The sequence below is a fragment of the Euphorbia lathyris genome, chromosome 10 (genome assembly GCF_963576675.1).
Source record: "Euphorbia lathyris chromosome 10, ddEupLath1.1, whole genome shotgun sequence".
Taxonomy (NCBI): domain Eukaryota; kingdom Viridiplantae; phylum Streptophyta; class Magnoliopsida; order Malpighiales; family Euphorbiaceae; genus Euphorbia; species Euphorbia lathyris.
In genome coordinates, this window is record NC_088919.1 from 55,835,424 (window position 1) to 55,856,492 (window position 21,069).

A 21,069-nucleotide genomic window follows, 5' to 3' on the forward strand; every position below is an offset into this window, starting at 1 on the left:
AAAATAAAATTTATATCTAAAAATAAATATTTAATATTTAAATTTATTAATTTATTGATTAATATTAATAGACGGACCGATCCGTGCTATTTTTATCAATCCCAAGCCCGCCCAAAATATAGACGGGCTTTAGCAGGCCTGGACTGAACTGGCCTAAGATCAAATTTCATTGTCCAAGCCCGGTCCAAGGGACACGATCGGGTCTGGGTGAGCCGGGCAGATACTCGGACCCGTGGACAGGTGTAATGATAATAGGTATAGGTTTTACGGCTATTTAATTTTATTGGAATTATATCCGATACTATTTAATTTTTTGGAATTATATGAACCTTTTTATACGGCATGTGACAATTCAGATAGATGAATATAAGACCGGAATGAGAATATCCTAAGGGTACTTGCTATTAGGGCTCAGCGTGGATTTAAAATTCTTAAATCGGACAGAATATCTGAATTAAAAGATCCAGAATTGAATTTTGAACCGTTGACTTTTTCTCTAGGACCGAACTGAATTGTACTATCGACTTAATTAGGTATAATAGTTGAGATTTTTAAATTTCTAATATTACTAAGTAAATATGTTGGAGATTCTGGAATCGGGCCGACTATCCGAAAAAAAAGATCTAGAACCGGATAGAACCATTGACTTTTTTTAGGACCGAATCGAATTGTACCATTGACTTTAATAATACAATTCTGGGGATTTCCTCGAATTATACTGTACCGTACTCACCCATACCTCCTACCCATTCCCATTATATATTTGGAGAAAAAAATAGAGTATTAAATGAATTATTTTTTTTTGAACTATAATGAATTATTTATTTTTAGTGTGTTTTAATTCTTGCTAGTTTGAGTTTTTTAAAATATTTTAAATTTATTTGTTAAATCCGTGAATGATTTATTAAACTTGTAGAATTTTTTTTTATTATTTTTCATTAAATTTATAATTTATTTGATTTATTTTTGTTTATTTCTAACGAGAAAGAGTGCTCATGAATTAAACGGAATGAGAATGAGATTCAAAAATTATACTCGTTAGAGTAATGAGATAAGACGAGTATTTCAAAAAATAAAAGGGTACGAATATGAGAATGTCATTAGCCACAAGTACCGTATCGTTGTCATATATCTTTAGGTTTGAGCATACACTAATCATTAATAGTTGAAAAAGAAAAATTCTATTGACCCTATCATGCAAGGTTTTAAAAATTAATTGGGCGCTAGTCAGACAGACATGATCCTCGAGGATTAATATGAAATTAATTATATTTATATTTTTGTATCCTTTATTTGTTAATTAACAAATTGTTATATAAATTCAATTAAAATATATACTAATTATATCTAAAAATAATAATATAAAATTATTTAATATTATAAATTATTTATATTTCTAACATATATTTTTAAAAATGTCCGAACATCAATATTTGAATAATACTATCATTGAAACAGTTCAAAATTGAATTATAATAAGGTAAAGAATAAATTCATAAAAAAAAATGTTTTTGTTCATTGTTATTTAGATGGTCTAGATGGAGCTCAAACGGTTAAAAATCATCTGCAAATAAAAAAAAAAAGGTCGGAGTGGATTTTGAGGCACCTAAAAAACTTCAACTATCCATAAATATTGGAGCACCGTTCAGGAATCTGCTTTTTATTTCATATGAATCAGCCCATTTTATTGATTCATCAAACTCAAAATCTGTTAACTAACGATGGAAATTATCATTCATTATCACCATTATTATTATTTTAATATTTCATATGAATCAGCCCATTTCATTGATCCATCAAACTAATTAGAACCATCTTCTTCCATTATTGTTTCCCTTGAGCTTCATCACAAGCTCCTCTCTTTGAGCTTCTACCTGTGCATATTTGAGACTCATATCCAAATATCTTTCTTGAAGCTCTCTTAATTCCGTCTCTAACGATGATTTTGTTCGTTCGAATTTTTCTTTCGCCACGAATTCGCCTTCTCCTTTCGATTTTCTTGGAGATCCTGTTCTACTTTTCCTGTTCTCCGATGCCATCCTGAAAATAAATTATCATATCATAATCGTGTCATGTGATTTATTAACAACATTATCACAGTAAATTAACAACATTGCTAATTAGTAAACAATGAAACAAATATGGAAGGAAAACACACGAATGTCCCATAGAGAAGAAGACGAGTTAAACAATATTGATTAAAAGGAGAATTTGAAGTTCTTTCATTTCCGCTCCTGTTCAACGGATATGGATCTTGTCATCTAACAAATTTGGTTTTGTCTTGTCATTTGACAAGTTCTTTTTCCACCACTATTTCTAATCAATATTCTTTCATCTGATCTAAATTAATAAACCTTGGTCATTATTTCAAAAAAAAAAAAAAAAACATATATATCCTACCTCAACCTTTACAAAGTTAAAAAAAATATCACAAAACCCCCTCAACTTCAATTTCATTTTCATAGTTGGACAAGAATAGTTTCCTACCTTTTAAGCTGAACTTTGAATGCATTGCTTGATTCCTTTGACTTAGAAAGTTCATCATCCAGCAGCTTATCACCCTGTTATTAAAAATAAAATTCATCAGATGTTTAAAAGATTGAAAATGGTATCAATTTCACTGAGTTTCAATGAGTTTCACAGAGTTTCAATGCGTTTCACTGAGTTTCAATGAGTTTCTGTGAGTTTCTGTGAGTTTCAATGATTTTCACTGAGTTTCAATGAAATAGAAAATGAAGAATTTTAAGTGTAGTTACATACATCTCTCCGGTGTTGATAACTAGGCGAATTTAAGCTATTTCGTTGTTTTTCTTTCATCAAAATCAACTCTTCTTCAAGGGATTGAGTTCTTGTTTTGAGCTTTTGTTTCTCTTCCTCAAGTTGTAGTATCTGCTGTTGAAGTTGCTTGTTTGATCTCTTAATCCAACTGAGCTCTTTTCGAATTTCTGCGTCCTGTTCGGATAAAGCTTCGTTCGCAATCAGACTACATTCGAGCTGTTGAATTCGTTCTTCCAACACGAATTTATCCTGTCTGCAATCTTCTAATTCAGCAGACGCCTCCTGCAGTGCGGTTATCTTTTCGATGAACTCGCGCCTCTCTATCTTTAGCTCTTTGCATTCTTCAGAAATTTCATTCAATGAAGTTTCTAATTTATGTTTCTCATTGGTCAGGTTCATAACTTCTTTCTCTAAACACCCCAGTTTCAACAGCTGCCCCTTCAATTTAGTAGTTTGTTCGGCGAGTTGTCGTTGTTCGTACTCCGAAACTGTCAGCTTTAGTTCAAGACTATTAAGTGTAGTCTTGAACTTTTCTTCACAGGATCTGTAATTCTCCAAGGAACCCGAAATTTTCGCCATTTCAGCTTTCAGGATTTGTTGATTCTGTTTAGAAGAAGCAAGTTCATCCATCAGGTCTTCGATGTTCGCCTTCGATTTAAGCTGTGCAGCTTCAAGCTCCCTTTCCAGGGCAGCTATATTCGCCCGTAAACCTGATGCTTCTTTCGCTGAAGCTGAAGCTGAAGCTGATCTCTCTTTCTCGTCTTGAGCTGCAGAAAGTTGCCTGTCAAGGTCTTCGTGTTGCTGTCGGAGGTTTTCGACTTCAACAGTCTTTTCGGTGTACATCTGATCTAGCACAATGATTTTCTTATTCTGTGTGTCATTTTCCTTGACAAGCGCGTCGAGTTCTGAAGTTAGGCTTCGTTCTTTCAATGTACTTTCTTCCACCAAAGAACAAATGTTTGCTTGTAAAACATTAACTCGTTTCGAGCAATCAGTGAAATTTCTCTGAGTTTCACTCAGTTTCGCCTCCAAGTTGTCACAATGCTCTTGCAACTCCAGGTTGTGCATTCTCAGCTGTCGGACGGAGTTCTGAAGTACACCGCAGTTTTTTATGAGACCTTCAGCAGTAGCTTGCAGGTTTGGATTAGCCTTCCTCATGTTTTCGAGCTCTTCTTGAGCTTCTGACCACCGATTTTCGATCTCTTCTAGCTTTCGCCTCAAATCCGTCTCTTGAGTCTGCATCTCATTCCTCAATCTCGCAATCTCGTCTTGAAGAGTAACAGAATTTGATCTGTAATTGTCTAGCTCCAATGCTATGGACTTCCTGTCATCTGTCAGGTTCCGAATTTGAGCTTCTAGCATAGATATACAACCTGATAATTCCTCGTTTTCCTGCTCGAATTCTGATAACCGAACCTCTAGTTCTCGTTTACCGTCTTCCAGTTCCGAAGATCTCCTCTCAAGAACTTTATTAGCAGAAACATGAGTACTCACACTGCTGCTAAGAGCCAACACATCATTCTGTAAATCGGTTAAGCATTTCGCCGCGAGGTCACTTTCTTTCGTAACAACTTCCACATTCTCCTCTAGTTTTCCCTTTTCGCTCCGAAGAGCAGAAAGCTGTTCTTCTAATTCACTCTGACATGTCCGAAGATTGCCAATCTCGTTTTGTTTCGATACCAGATCAGCCTCGAGTCTTTGCACCGTCTCTCTTGTTCCACTCAATTCTTTGTTCATATCTGAAACTTTACATTCTAACTCGAATTTCTGACTCTCGAGTTTACGAATTTCGAGATAGTGATCAGTTTCAATCTTCCTCACTTTCACTTCAAGCTCATGAATGTCGGATGCGTGATCTTCCCCTTCCAATCTACACTTGATCGAAGATCCATCTTCGTCGAAACTTTTCTTCATTTCCTTGAGTTTGAGTAAGAGCTCAAAGTTCTCATTTGTCAGCTCCTGGCAATCACTTTCTAGCTCCTGAAGTTTAGCTCTTAGCAACTCGATTTCGCTAATCAGACTCTCCCCGCCGCCTCCTTCACTTGATTCCAATCCTGCTGCATTTCGCCTTTCTAGCGCCTTTTCGAGTTCTTGCACTTTCGCGCACGATTCCTGAAGGATTAAGTCCTGATTCTTGTCTACATTGTCTATTTCGCCTTTTTGCTTTTCCACGGTTTCTTCCAACTCCTGAAGCACAGAAACAAGCTCAACATTTGACTCCTGACTCCTATGCAATTGTAGAGTAAGATTATCATTAGTCTCTTTTAAAAACCTGATCTCATTTTCCAATTCTTTCACAACATTGGCAAGAACATTATCCTGAACCGTCCGATCCTCGGATTCTGATGCCTTCTCCAACAAATGCTTCAAATGTTCAACTTCCTTTCGCAAACAATCGCCTTCCGCGCAGGCAGCTGAGAGCTCCATAGCCAAATTCACCTGACTCTTCGACTTTTCGGAGTATTGTTTTCGCAATATCTCCAAATCAAGCAACGACTTCCGAGCATTCCTCTCCCAATGCTTTGCTTCGCTTCGAAAGTCTTTGATTGTGTCTTCCGCAGCTTCAAGTAAGCTCTTAGAAGAACCTGAAATTTTCAAAGAAGTTGCAGCAAATTCCTGAGGATCATCCTGACAAACGTTTTCTGAATGCAAAGAATCATCCGATTGAGAAACATTGTCAACATCAGAACTTCCCGGAGGCACGCTGTTTCGCGAGCTATTCGAGTCCTGTGCTGCCAGTGCCACACCATTCAACTTGCTTGGAGGGGAAAAAATTTCCTTTTCCATTGAACTTCCGGCGGAGTTATAGCTGTGATGTGAACCTGAAGAGTCGAAACTAGCTTCCTCCGGTGCTCCTTTCGCTCCTCCCTGATCGAAACAATCAAATCGAATCTGTCAGAAACCCGGAACAGGAAATTAAGTTGACAGAAAGACAGGAAAAAAACCTTTTTATCATCATCATTGGAGCTGAAATCTTTACTAGAGTAAGATCTTGCACTCTTAACAAGTGTATTATCAGAATCTCCTGACTTGATTTCAGCATTTTCAGAGCTTAAATTATGATCTTCCATGGCTGATTTTGAACCATCATCCCTGAAAAAAAGGGGAAACTTCATTCACAGATTGAACACAATCTTGAATGCTCAAAAGAGAAGAAATGTTGAGCTAACCTAAGGTTTATTCTTGGAGTCAGGCATTGAATCTTAAGCTGCAAATTAGATAATCAATTAATTAAACCTTAAATTACTATGATCAACACTTATTAAACAATGATTTTCAGAAACCTCAAATTGAATATTTTGGCAATTAGTAATTATTTCTTTTTATCATTACAGGATCAAAGCTAATTATATAATGGCTAAATATATCATTGCCAGTGAACTTTGTGCAATAACCGATTAGCCCCTCAAATTTTGGGAATGTCTGGTTAACCCTTGAACTTACTTAAAATCAAAGTGACATATTGATCTCCTAGACTTACAAAAAATGACCTATTGACTTCTCAAACTTGGGTAGGGATGTAATCAAGCACACCTAAGCTTTGGTCTGCTCATGCTTGGGTCATTAGAAAATTGATGGACTCGCGCTCCAGATTCAACATCCTATTTGTGAGTTGCTCACGAGCCTGTTCACCAGCAGCTCATTAATTCTGTTCATGAATTTAGCTTGCGAACAACTCCATCATTAATTATGTTAAAATAAAATTTCTTTAATACAAAAATATACAGTTTTGAAACCTACAAAACCAAAATTTACACAAAACTACATCGCTTTACATTTTCCCATTTATAGAAATACTATTATTAAAAAAAATAATCGAATCAAGCTTGCTCAGGGGCGTGCTCATGAACATTACAATCGAGCTTGTTCATCGAGTCTGCTCGCGAGCTTTCGAGCTGAGTTTTTCCGTGCTCAAGCTCGGATTGTTTATAAATCAATCAACACATGATCGAGTTTTTATCGAGCCGAACTCCGAACCATTCATAAGCGGCCGGGGTCTTTTATAGCCCTAACTTTGGAGATGTCTTATTAGTTTCCGAACTTACTTAAAGTGACATATTGATCCCCAACTTAAAATGACATATTGATCCCAAAACTTGCATAAAGTGACCTATTGGTCTCTGAACTTCGTTAAAGTGATACACGTTTCAACTTGCCTTAATCTCCTCTTTCCCTCCATGTATCAATAGGATACTAATCATGTCTCATTAAGTCTCCTCTTTCCCTCTCCATGTATCAATAGGATACTAATCATGTCTCATTAAGCAAAGTTTAAAGGGCTAATGAGACATCATTAAAGTTCAAGAGGCGAATCGGTTTTTTGAGCGAACTTAAGGACAACCTTATATAATTAAGAGCTTACCTATGCCTTGGGAGGTCATGGGTTCAAATCACATCCGGATCTGGTGGGAATTTTTCTTTCTTCTTTAATGTAAGCGCATTGCGCAAATTTTTAAAAAAAAAAAAAACTTATATAATTAATTAAGCTTTGATTTACCAAGATAAACTATAACTAATTCAACTTAAAACTCACTTGTAAAATGGTCCCATGGCTGCATTTGTTTAATGGAAATGAAACTGGGAAAGAATCACTTGAACTCATATATGTTGCCATATTCACTTCTGCCTCTCCTAGAATGCCAGATCTAGCTGATCCCTTATATTTCAAAAACAAAAATATAATTTATCCTAATCAAAAGATTAGATTTTTAACAGTAAAACATAAAATTAATCTGTACCCACAAAATATTTTAGAGAAAAAATTATAATCAGTATCTATGTTGCACGGACACAGAAAATAGACACCAGAAACATTATTTCTAATGCATAACCTGCAAAATAGCCTTCAAACAAAAACAGATATAGACGCAAAACACATAAAAACTATTAAAGAAAAGTGTCCGTACAACATAGTTCAGTATATACGTACCATGGAAATAACAAGCTTGTAAGGGCAATCTTCAAGCTCCTTTGAAGATTGAAATTGAGATTGAGAATGTTCATCTTTTGGAATCCAAATAGAATCTGACACCGAATCTGTCCACTGACAATTCCCATTTCTGACAACTCCTTTACTAGTTTTTCCAACAGTTTTTCCACTCTCCACTGAGATTACTGACACAATCACCTTGTCCCATCCTTTCGGAACCTGTAAATTTAGGATTTTTCCTCAGAATAATGCTCAATTGAAATTTTTTTAATTGTGTCATATAAACCCGTGTTTAAAACACCGATTTCAAATGAAAAAAACAGTCACCAATGTGAAATGTTCTGACACAACACTTATACTGAACCCAGTGATTGAATCACTGGATTCTTTACATTTGAAACCGATGTTTTAAACACGGATTTTCATAATGAATGTATATACATACCTCAAGGGCTTGAAAGTGAGAAAATTTGAAGTTAATTTTTTCCCCTGATTTAACAGGGGAATGCTTAGATTTGTGCAATCTGAACATTTCCCTTTTGTGCTGTAATTTTCTCTTATTTTTCTTGTTGTTGTTATTCAAGAAGGGTGATGAGAAATTGAAAGATAATGAAGTGAAAATGAAGAAAGATGGATTATGGACATAATTAGGAAATTAATAATAATTAATTAATTAAGGGAGAGACAAGATTAGCTAGCTGGTCATTGTAGAGAAGGGTGATATTGTATATCATTACCAACATTGGGTACAACGTAAATTGGTTATGGAGTTAGAGAAAAGAATGCATGGATTATGCAAACCAAGTCTTATACTCACTGTCCATATTTCTTGCTAATGCCGCTATTTCATTTACTTGTAATTCTTTTTTTAGATTTAGTGGTGTTTGTTTCTGTGTTTTTCGGTTTAGCGTATCACTCCAAACTGTAAAAATATAACGTCTGGTTATATTTATATAACCGCAGGGTTTTAGAGCTTTTCACAAAAAAAACACATTTTTGGATTTTTCCTGAACGGCTGTTATTTTTATTATTGACAAAATTATCATTTTTATTTCCATAAAATATATTTCTTTCTTAAACATTATTTCTATTTCTATAACGTAATTACCGAAAGAAGATTTTGTTGCGTTCAATAAATTTTTTATTTAGATTATTTTTATTAATTTATGTAATATATTTTTTATTTTATAATCTAAAATATTTATATTAAACATTTTAAATACTTATACAGCTAATAACAAACAGCAAACATGCAAAAACTTTTAGCTAACAGTTGAACCAAACACGCTCTTAATATATCATTTATCACATGAACTTATAAAAAAAAAATTGGATTGACCTCTTAATAAATTTACTTTGAGATTAATTTTACTGTTGCCTAAATGAAAATTATTTGACTGCCATATTCGACATGCCTAATAAATTTATTAGATAAGGTCTAAAAATACCTCTAATGTTTTGAGCCAAGAGCAATTTTACCCTAACGTCTAAAATGATGCAAGCAATTTTACTCATAACGTTGGCAAGTTGGATCAATTTCAGACATTATTATAAAACACAGATATTTCATTCAATATTCTATACCAATTGCATTTTAGTTCGTTTAAACAAAGATTTCATATTTTCTATAATTTAATAATATAATTGGAGATTTTTATAAATTTGGCAAAATATTTTGATTTTTTTTTGCCAAACTCGTAAAATAAACAATATATTATTTAATTTTTTTAAATTTTTTTTTTCACGTTTATGATATGTTACTAATGAGTGATAAAATAACTCATACGTGAAGTGTAAATGACAAGATTCATAACCGAGTAGATAATTTGATGAATTGTTTCTTAAGTTGACCAAACTTAATAACGTTGGGGTAAAATTACTCTTGGTGGCAAACATTACAAGTAAAATTGCACAATTCTAGACGTTAAAGATAAAGTTACTCATCACCCTAAATATTAGGAGTATTTTTATATCTTATCCCTAAACGGGGGGACAAATTTAGACCTAATCCCCGAAAGAATTGAGTGAAAGTATTCAAGAGAGTAAAGTAAATAGTTGAAGAGTAGGAGTGGCAAATTGGACGCCAATGGTGGACTTGGACTCCAAACAGAGGGATGAACGATTAAATCGGGAAAAGAGGTTGGATTTTCCCACGCTATAATTGAACAGATAATCGTATTCCTCGCCCGTTCTCCTCGCCATTTCGTTTTCCTACTTTTTCTATGCGAAAAATACAATATACGCAGCAATATCAAAGAAGATAGCATCGGAAGGCCTCTGTCTCTAAGGTTGTAAGACCCGAATCGGTTCAACCGATCCGAAGATAACTAAAATAAAGCATTATTAAAACCTGTTTAAAACTCGTTGAACCGATCGATTGCACCGCTAAACCGGAAATCCGGTCATGCGTTAGCACATGAAACGGGTCAAAATTTAGGCCATATTTTTTTTTTTTGTGAATTACTATACCCGGTCTCAATTTCCCACCTTCACCCCTTGGAAAAGATTAAAATACCCTTCTATCAAATTTCAAAATTATCAAATCCTGTCAAACACTCTAAACTCTCTTGGATCAAATCCAGACTAATTTAACAACGAAAACGTGGATCAGGGGAGGGGCAGAAAAGGACTAATGATACGTAATTTCGTTTGATTTTGTTGATTTTTGTACGTTTTTTTGAATCGATTTTGGATTGTTTGGGATTTCGGAATCGCGACATGGGACGTGAGGCCATCATGCCGTCACCTCTAGTGCGGCTTATGAACATCACGCCGCACCACAGGTGACGGCGTGATAGCCTCACGCCTAGGCGACGGTGTGATGTTCATACTGTTGAAACGCCTTTCCACATGATTTTGACTTGACAAAATTATTTAAGTTAATCCATGATTAAGGGACAATTAAATTTAAGTGCTTTGATTTGATTATACTAATATGTTTGTTCAATGTTGAGCATAAATATAAATGAAAATAGAAATAAAAACTAAGACAGGATGAAGTCAGCATGAGAACACAGCATAAGCTGAGTGAAGTACAACTCAACGTAATAGAAGATAAGTCATCATCTGAACAGAAGCTTGAAGATCAAGCTAATCAATGAAGCCGAATGGAACGCAACTCAATATCAAAAGTAGAGAAGTCTTCTTGAGAACTATGTATTGCAGAACGAAGCTGACCATGGAAGCTGAGTAAAAGAGAACTCAGTATTTGAATTAGCAACAATCGAAGACAACGGCTATCAAAGTCAAGCTGAGTGATCTTCAGGACAGCGCGAATGATCCGTTTGCTAAAAGACAAGATCCGACAACTGTCTGCACCAATAATAGAAACATTGGAATTACGCAAAAGCCAATTTCGAGATGCATGGGTTAACTGTTCTTTTGCTAAAAGACAAACTGGCACAAAAAGACGAAACCTGCGAGAAGAAGACAAACATGACGCCTGCGGAATTCAGACGACAGGATTGGCCTGCAAATCTGAAGCTGAATAGAGCCTTGTCGCAAAAATGAGCCGTTTGGATTCAACGGACAAATCCAGAATTCAAATGAACAAGTCTTCAGAATACAACTATAAAAGGATAAGTATACTTCTTGGATCCTTTGCCGATTGCCGAATTACAAAGAGATAAATACAAATACAAAGCACTTCAAAATAAGAGAAAGATCTTACACCAAACTTATATTTCTGTGTAAAGGCTAGAGTGATTTTTGTAATCATCTAAAGTGTTCTTTGTCTGAAAAAGAACAAATTCTGTATCAATTGTAAAATTGAGAGAGTGTGCTGAGTACTCGGTTTTAGGTACTCAGTGGTAGAGAAATCTAGGTATTCGGTTATAGCACTTAGTAGGAGTTGAGTAGACGAATAGAGGACGGTACTCTTGCATATTCAATTGCATTGTAAACGATTTGTGCTCTACCTTTAAAGAGCTCAGTATTGGATTTAAAAAGCCCGGAGGCACTCTAGGGACTGGACGTAGGCGGAGAGGCCGAACCAGGATAAGTCGTGCTGAGTAATTCCTAACTCTCTTTTAATATATATGTGTATGTGTTGCCTGCTATATTTACTCAGTATATAAATTGTTTAAACTGACACTGAGTAAATCAGAGTGCTGAGTTGGAAGCTGACCATAAAAGTGTCATTTCCTAACTCATAAGTAAAACAGTTCTAGTCAGTGTCTGACTAAAGCCGTCTTACGTCTCACTCGGCCGCGCTGACCAAAGCTGAGTTGCAAAACTCAAAGAATTGATTTAAGTCAGCGTAATTAAAACGAAAAGTTACATTAGTTCATAACCCCCCCTTGAAACTAATCATACGGGACCAACATATACGCCATCACCTGTGGTGAGGCGTGATAGCCTCACGCCATCACCTATGTGAGGGCATGATGGCCTCACGCCTGTATGGCGAAATTCTTAATTTATTTATTTTATTTTTTTAAAGTTAATTTAATTTTTGTTATTTTTATTTTGTTAATTTTAGTTAAATTTTTGTTTTGTCTATTTTATTTTGTTTAATTTAGTTTAATTAATTTTTTTATTTTGTTGTTAACACATTTTAATACATATATTTTTTTAAAAAGTATTTTAATACATATTTGATACTTCATGTATATTATTTAATTATAATGTTAATAATTATAAGTCAAATTATAATGTTAATAATTAAAATATTTAGAATAATTATAATTTTTTTAGAATAATAATAATTAAAATATGTAACTGAAAAAAAAAATTCAGTGCTGATTTTTTTCGAAATATAAGTTTTGTTCGTCTGCATGTAGAAAATGAATAAATAAATCAATCAAATTACGGGAAGCCTCATGAAGTGCTTCTTTAAGAGTTAAATTTCCGTTTGTCCATATTTCCAGAAAAAGTATCTCTTGCTTTTCATTCCCATTTCCTTAAGAATGAACACTATGATTTGCATTTCGAACCGGCATGAATACAACATCTAGAGAAAAACTTCCGTCTTGAAAGGTTTTTGTCGGTTTTATACGATAGCCACAATTCCTCTCGATTTGTAATCGAATACACAAATCAATTGGTTCGGTTAGGCTAGCGATATGCTGTGTATTATCAATGATTTCCACAAAAGGTGTGGCATGTGAACATCACGTTTACAGGTATTTACGGGTTTAATTAAATAACAGACCTATTTTTTTTGCCTTCCCGACACGCGGGCGTGTGGCTATTATGCCCCACCGTACGGTCGAGCGCCTCATCGCGTGGTCGGGCGTGATAGCCACATGTCTCACCGTATGGTTGAGCATGTGGCTATTACGCTCGGCCACACGGTGAGACGTGTAGCTATCACGCCCGACCGCACGGTGGGGCGTGATAGCCACACGCCCGCGTATCGGGAGGGCAAAAAAAAGCCTTTTAACACCCAAAACCCTTAAAATGATATTTTCATCCGTTCACGGGGCTAGAGGTGGGAATTTGAGGCTGGATATAACAATATTTTTTTTTTCAAGGAAATGTAAATTTAAGTTTTATTTTATTATTATTTTTTAATGACTCATTAATGAATTAATTATTAGACAATTTTATAAGGAATTTGGGAATTTATGCATTACAAAAACTTTATTACTTTAGTCTTTCGTTATACTTTGAGTTTTTTCCACATTGATACCGAGATATTATAACTCTTTTACTTTCGAATTTATAATTCTATAATACGTAAAATTTCTAATTCTAATTCTATACTTATAATTTCCAATTGAGTTTTCACTTTATATTTCGTATATCCTATTTTCAATTTACAAAAGTGTATTTTAACATTAGTTGTGTAGTTTTTATTTATAAACTCTTCTCTTCATCTCTTGGTATATTTAAGTTTCATGTCGAGTCTCTATAGAATTTGTCAATCAATTAAGGATTTGAGAAAAAAATTTTAATTTCATTAATGTTTTTCTATGTTAAAAAGGTTAAATAAAACTAACAATAATAATTTTTAGAGGATCTTTTGAACTCCAGTTCAACCTCGGTTGAACCTTAAATCCCTAACCCTTTATCTTTACTGGTCCGATTTTGATAACTATGTCTGTCTCCCTCTCCGAATTTGTAAAATTTAAGGGTTCGAAAATGTATTTTACCAACAAAAATCCCTCTTTTTTTACATTGGATCAATTTCTTTCTATTGATTTTAGGACAAGTAAAAGAAAATACTATTACTGTTTGATTGATTTGTAAGTAGAGATTGTGAACTTTTTTTTGATAAGGGATAGGCCAAATACTTTTAAGGAAGTATCAATTTAGGTTTCACGTTTGAAATAATACCAATATAGATTTAATGTTTATAAAATAACATAAATTTAGACCTCATCAACGGAACGTGACACATCATTCGTTAAGTTCTACCAACTCAGTGCCATGTCACAATTTTAACATGCCACGTTGAATAAGGTACCAAAGTAGGTCTAATGTTTTCTTTTTGTCAATTTAGACCCCACATAAAAAATAGCTCCAATATATGCTTAATGTTTTCAAGATAATATCAATTTGGGTTTAACATTTATAAAATACTACCAATTTAGGCTTAACATCATAATTAATCAGATTATTTTCTTTCCCTACTTAAATTAATATATATTATCTCTCTTTTTAGTTTTATGTTCTTATATATTCCAATAGGCTTAACCCACTATTTGGCCTTCCCCTATCCAAAATTTTGTTATTTGGTCCCTGACCTATTTCAATTGGTGCAATTTCACCCAATTTAAATAGAGACTTAACACAATTGTTATTCTATTAACACGTGACGATATTTTAACACTTAAATTTGATAAATTTGAGTTCAGAGATTTGTTTTTATTTGTTTTTCTTTTTTAATCTAATTAATTATTTTCACATAAGAGAGTTTATATGGCAAATAAACTTCAAGGCGTGTGACATGTCAACCTCATATGTCAAAATATCATTACATACGAGGGGGATAACGGTTTTATCAAGTCTCCATCTAAATTGGGTGAAATTTCACCAATTGGGATAGTTCAGGGGTCAAATGTGACCTAATAATAGGTCAGGGACCAAATGATAAAATTTTGAATAGATCAGGACTCAATAACAACTTAAGCCATTCCAATACGATTCTTTCTCTACAAAAATTTCGCCTCAACTCTCTCTCTACCAAATCGAACCAATTATAATTATTTCCTTTGTGACTTTCCATACTCTCCCTTTTCTCATCTTCTTCCTTTGAACCTAACTCTCATATATCGATATCATTTTAACTATAGTGTTTGAAATTTTATAGGATATTCAATTGCTTCTAGTTTACATACAAAAGCGCGATGAAATCACTGATGAAAAAACAGATCACAGAGGGTACGTTTGGTAAGACGTAATGGACTTCGTAATGGAATGCCCATTACATCAAAAGCCCATTACTATATTTGGATGCAATTTTTAATTTTATTGGAATGTAATGAGAAAACCATAGGTTACATTTTGTTCAATAAAGCTTGTAATCCCCATTACATAGAAAAATGAGTTGAATTCTCATTACATCCAAAGCATGTAATCCTAATTGTTACTCTCAAAGCTTCTCTAATCTCTCATTTATCAAATTTCAAACCTCAATCTAACCTCTTATCATTCTCAAAAACGCAAAAGTAGAAAAACATGAAAATTCAAAAACGAGAAAAAAGTTATTTTTTTTATATATATGCACTAATTAAATTGATTTATGCTAATCTAATTTTGTATTTGATTTTGATTCATTTTTTTTTTTGCATTTTTTTGCATTTTTCGTGTTTTTCGTTTTTCGCTTCATCTCATTTTTCACGTTATCATGTTTTTCGTTAATTTTAACTGTGCAAATAAAATTTTATGATTATATTGTAATGGTAATTACATTTCTTTATTTTCTTTTTATTTAACAATCAAACATGGTAATGGAATCACCATTCAATTCCATTACATTACAGGGTAAATTACACATGTGGCCACTGAACTTTATCCATTTTCACATTATGGCCACTGAACTTTACAATTTTTAACACCGGTGGCCACTTAACGCCTAAAAACGACCATTGATGGCTAAAAATAAAAAATCCAAAGCGTTAATGATATTCTAAGGAATTTTAATTCTTGAAAATTTTCGTTTTGAGGTCATTTAGGTGTTGTTTGGTTAGGAGAGAGAAAGTGAATTTTTAGAGAGAGAAAGCTCCAAAAAATGTGATTTTCGAAAATAAAACATGTGGTTTCATGGTAAATGTCATTCTGAACAACTTTAATTCTTGAATATTTTCATTTTGAGGTCGTTAACGGCCACTTTGAGAAGTTAGTTAAAATTGAGTGGCCACCGGTATTAAAAAGTGTAAAGTTCAGTGGTCATACCAGGAAAAAATGAAGTTCAGTGGCCATAATATGAAAATAGATAAAGTTCAGTGGCCATGGGTGTAATTTACCCTTACATTACCAATTTGATTACATTACATTGCATTACGACATATCAAACGGACCCTGAGTAAATTGTCCATCTCATCTTAAAGCAATGTTACGTAAGAAGATAGAACTAAATTGAGATATAACCTTTATTAATTTAAAAAGGCAAGAATATGATCTGATTTAATTGGTGACGTTAAGCTTAAATTAGTAATATTTTTATAAACGTTAAGCCTAAATTGGTATTTTTTTTAAACGTTAACCTACATTGGTGCTATTTTGTACAAGGAGACTAAATTGATACTCCCAAAAACTTTAAGCCTATTTTAGTATCTTATCCAACGTGATCTGTTAAAGTCGTGACATGGCGCTGAGTTGGCAAAACTTAACGGATGACGTGTCACAATTGAGCTTGTAAACATTAAGCTTGTATTGGTGCTATTTTGTAAACGTTAAGCTTGTATTGGTGCTATTGTGAACGTGGAGCCTAAATTGATAATTTCCTAAAAAACTTAGGCCTATTTTGGCACTTCATCCATTTTTATAAGGTGAAAAATCCTTCGATGTTGACAATGCTGAACAATTTTACCCTTAACATTTAAAATAGTATAATTTTACTTCAACATTGGCACCCAAAATCAATTTTACTCATATCATTGATAAGTTGAGTCAATTTCATGTATCAATATAAATCACATATATTTTGTTCCTTATTTTGTATTATTGCATATTAGTTGGTTCTAAAAATATTTTCACATTTTTTATAATTTAATACTAGAATTAGAGAATAATATTTTTAAATTCGTCGAAATAATAGAATTGGATGTTACACCTTATTTTTTTTAAAGATATGTGTTTTACAGTGTTAATAGAAATTTTTTTGACTAATGTTTGATGACCGACATGTGATATGTTAACTTTGATAACGTGATTCATGGACTTGTTAAAGGAGTGACAGTAGGCATCACTATTGGTGTTCGGGTGCACCCCTGAACTAAAATAGCGGTAATTTTCTATATTTAATTGATGTTATTGAAAAATGATGACAATAAAACTGATCCCTTATAAGTAGGGCCAAATGAATGTGACATCCACCTAACTAAGAATCTATTATGTAATGGGTGGTGTCCTCTCAAGATCTCAACATTGATATATAATGGTTTAATACATCATTTTCCACTGAATTTCCTTCGAAACAAAAGTTTGATTCGATTCCTAAACTTTTTAAAATATTCAAAGAGCTCATTCAATTTACATAAAATATTTAGTTAACTTTCTAAATTTGCATAAAATATAACAATTAATCACTCGGTTGTAAAAAAGTAAGTTGCAAGCAGAAAATATATTGCACGAGCCTTAATGTTATTACATGATTTACCGGACATATTAAAAAGGAAACTTTTACTTGCTCGACTGTCAAACATGTCTTCTCTAATATTAAAACCGCATATACCCAAACTTTGGCAATTTTACTTTTTTTTAAGACGCGTGCAACATATCTTCTGCATGCACCTTATTTTTTTTTACAACCGAGTGATTAATTGATACGATTTTAAGCAAACTCAGAAGCTAACAGAACATTTTGTTCAAGTTAAAGGTGCTATCAGAACACTTTAAAAGTTCATGAATCCAATCAAACTTTTTCGATAAATTTAGAAGGCAAATGATGTGTTAAGAGGATTATATGCTTTTGCTTTATATATATATATATATATATATATATATATATATATATATATATATATATATAGCCTATTATCTATCTATCTATCTATATGGAACAAACAAACACTAATTCATCTTCTTCTTCAATGGAAGAACATCTTAACCTAGAAGAAGAAGATCCACATGGCATTTTTTCTGAGTTCTCTATATATCAAGGTTTTTGGTGCCATAACATAGCCATTGATGCAATATCATCCTTCCAAAGAAGCTTCCAAGCTCAAGACACAGATGTTATAGTTGCCTCCAATCCAAAATCCGGCACTACTTGGCTTAAAGCTTTGATTTTTTCCATTGTTAATAGAACCCAATACACTTCTTTGAATACCCCTTTACTTACTTCAAAGCCGCATTCTCTTCTTCCTTCCCTTGAATATCTTCTATGTTTCGATAACCAATCTCCCGACCTTACTAATGTGTCGTCTCCTCGGTTTTTTAGCACACACTTTCCTTTTTCGGCTTTGCCTGAGTCGACTAAGCAGTCTAATTGTCGGATTGTTTACATCTGTCGTAACCTTTTTGATGCCGCGGTCTCCCTCTGGTATCACTGTTGTACAACAAAAAAAGATGTTAAAATACCCGTCGAGGATTTTGTTGACATGTATTTTAAGGGAAGAAGTTGGTACGGGCCCTGTTGGGATAATGTGTTGGGGTACTGGAAGGAAAGCTTGGAGAATCCGAATAAGGTGTTGTTTTTGAAATATGAAGATATGAAGGAAGATATTGTTTCTTGTTTGAAGAGAATAGCGCAGTTTATTGGACATTCGTTTTCTGAAGAGGAAGAGAAAAATGGAGTTATTTTAGAAATTGCGGAGATGTGTAGTTTAAGTAAGTTGAAGACTTTAGATGTGAATAAAAACGATACCGTTATGCCAGGACAACCAAATAAGGTATTTTTTAGGAATGGTGAAGTGGGGAAATGGGTAGATCATATAAGCCCCTCCAAGAAGCAACATTTAGAAAATGTGATGCATGAAAAATCGAGTGGTTCTGGATTATCTTTCACGTTATCTTTCTAGATTTTCTCTATCTGTAGAAGAAGCAATATTTGATGAGGATATTCGTTTGATTGCAAATAATGAGATGAAAAATTGAAAATCACCGAAAAAGGAGAAAGACATTTGCTGACGTAACAACTGCGTTTCTTTTTTATGTGTGTTTTTATTAGTAATAAAGACTTGAATATTAATTATTTGTTGAAATAATGGCTTGTTATAAGTATTATTTATTGCGTTAAAACTTTTATCCTCCATTGTAAGTTTACGGGGTTTTATCTGAGTTTATATTAGGGTAAATTACATCCATGATCCTCTTTGTATGCACTGATGCCACGAGATATGGGTAAGTTGCACCAATCATCACTAAAATTTGGGGTAAGTTTCATAAATATTATTAAACTTTATTTTGTTTCACTGAAATTATAGAACTTTGCTTCTTTTTTTTCCAATAAAGTAATTCCAATCAATTCACACATATCAAATCACTGGAATAGTGATGTGGCAATCACGTTGAAAGGAACTTTGTTATGTATAATATGATAGCCACGCGACAACTATGTGTACACCACCTGACAACTAAAAAAATAAAAAAATAAATTTGTTGTCACGTGACAGCTTCAAGTTATCATCTGACTGTCATGTTACACGTAAAAATCAATCATTTTCAACGCGATTTTCATCTGGCTATTTATGTGGATCTTTTTATATCTAGAATGACAAAATGACTTTATTGAAACAAAACGAAGTTAGTGACCTTTTGGAAACTAACTTGAAACTTCTTAATGAGAAGGTAGAAAATTACATCTCGTATAGGATCCAGTCTAAGCAAGTTAGGGATCCTTCTCGTATTGTTTGTATTTGACGTAGCCGAAGAAAGATGAAGTAGGATGATGACTTTGCACCGGATGCCCTAAAAAAAGAGAAATACTTGACTAGGTCCTCGATAAGAGCACTTTGACGCTCAAGTCGTTTCTGATCTATAGAGAGAGAAAATTTAAAAAAAGAGTGTGTGCATGTGAGAGCTTTGAGAATCGCTACACAGTAATGTTATGTGCCTTTTAAAATGGAGTGAGACCTTTTATATACGATTGTGGATTCGTATTATGTATAAAAAGGAACTGATTCTGTATCCAATTAGGAAAGGACCCTAAGGTTATCGAGCTTTATAATTAGAGTGCACTATACACACATTGTTTGGTTCTAGGAAGGAAAAGCTAAAACACCTTTATAGGAGTTGACATTTTTAGAAGACCATCCTCTGCGTCCAATCGATAATAGGGAAGGAGTTCGTCTCAAAGTAGAGGCCAAATCTTGAGGATCCATTTCATAAGGGGAACCGAGTAATTTTTCCATTTTTGTTATTAGAAGCCTCCTATAAGCCGAATCTAGTCTTTAAACTACAACAAGTAGATGTTCGAGGATAACAGTTCCTAGAGATGAGGGATGTGCCACTTCCTTCTAGCTGTGTTATCTCATCAATGGTAAACATTCCCACATTTGTTTTCCACAAGAGTAGCCTTCCTCCACTCCTTCATCTGGGTCTTCTGAAGTCTCCATCTAAATTGGTTGAAATTTTACCAATTGAGATAGTTCATGGACTAAATGTGACCGAATAATAGATCAGGGGCCAAATAATAAAATTTTGAATAGATCAGGGGCTCAATAACACTTTAAGCCTTTTTCTTTTTATACTTTTGTCCTTCTTTCTTTGTAATATATATTAATTTGATATATAATAAAAAAAATTAACTACTGAGTATCTAGATTGTACCCTTTTTAAATTTCATTCCAGAACTTTCTTTCTAGGTTATGTCAAATAGAAGTCGTATTCGTGTCGTATTATTTCTGTGTTCGTATTGAAAAGAGTAAACTCAAACCCAACCCAAAAACTTTTCTATCATAATCGTATTAATATGTTTGGGCTAGTGTCGATTTCGTGCCATGTTTTCGGGTTACTTGTAATTTTGTTATGCATATATATTAATGATAACTTTTAAAAATATAAGAAGATATAGTACTTTTCTTTTTAAATATTTTATGTCATTTTTATATTAGTATATTAACACTAACTATCAAAAAGTCCGTTAATATCATGTTAAGGTGTCATATAATATGTTTATAACAATTTAGGAGGTTCGAATCATATTTGCAAATAATAATTATAATTTTACTATCTTTATTAATAAAACGATATATAAAAATTCGAGAGAATTTAGTAATAATTTTAAGACATAATACACATTTGGCTCCTAA

General features: G+C 33.4%; 1 protein-coding gene across 5 annotated transcripts; it reads right to left on the minus strand.

Annotated features, from left to right (window-relative positions):
* Positions 1 to 1,582: 1,582 nt before the first annotated feature.
* On the minus strand, positions 1,583 to 8,359 carry LOC136208354 (uncharacterized). Of its 5 annotated transcripts, XM_065999194.1 has the most exons (8): positions 8,154 to 8,359; positions 7,709 to 7,927; positions 7,313 to 7,435; positions 5,949 to 5,986; positions 5,724 to 5,871; positions 2,761 to 5,646; positions 2,488 to 2,561; positions 1,583 to 2,040 (listed from the first exon to the last, which is right to left on the minus strand). In XM_065999194.1, the coding sequence occupies exons 1-8, from the start codon at positions 8,238 to 8,240 to the stop codon at positions 1,806 to 1,808; spliced, it is 3,810 nt and encodes a 1,269-aa protein (XP_065855266.1). In that variant the 5' UTR covers positions 8,241 to 8,359; the 3' UTR covers positions 1,583 to 1,805. The 5 variants fall into 5 exon arrangements, with proteins under 5 accessions (XP_065855266.1, XP_065855268.1, XP_065855271.1 ...); XM_065999196.1 differs by lacking the exon at positions 8,154 to 8,359 and having other exon boundaries at positions 7,313 to 7,428; positions 7,709 to 7,847; XM_065999199.1 differs by lacking the exons at positions 7,709 to 7,927; positions 8,154 to 8,359 and adding an exon at positions 6,313 to 6,403 and having other exon boundaries at positions 7,313 to 7,428.
* Between the last annotated feature and the right edge of the window lie 12,710 nt (positions 8,360 to 21,069).

What these genes read in the sequence shown, in the direction of transcription:
- LOC136208354 (XM_065999194.1), bottom strand. Translation starts at nt 8,240, where the DNA reads ATGTTCAGATTGCACAAATCTAAGCATTCCCCTGTTAAATCAGGGGAA. An exon ending in ACAAGCTTGTTATTTCCATG is followed by an intron (nt 7,436 to 7,708) that starts GTACGTATATAC and finishes TTGAAATATAAG; the next exon opens with GGATCAGCTAGATCTGGCAT. An exon ending in GCCATGGGACCATTTTACAA is followed by an intron (nt 5,987 to 7,312) that starts GTGAGTTTTAAG and finishes TCTAATTTGCAG; the next exon opens with CTTAAGATTCAATGCCTGAC.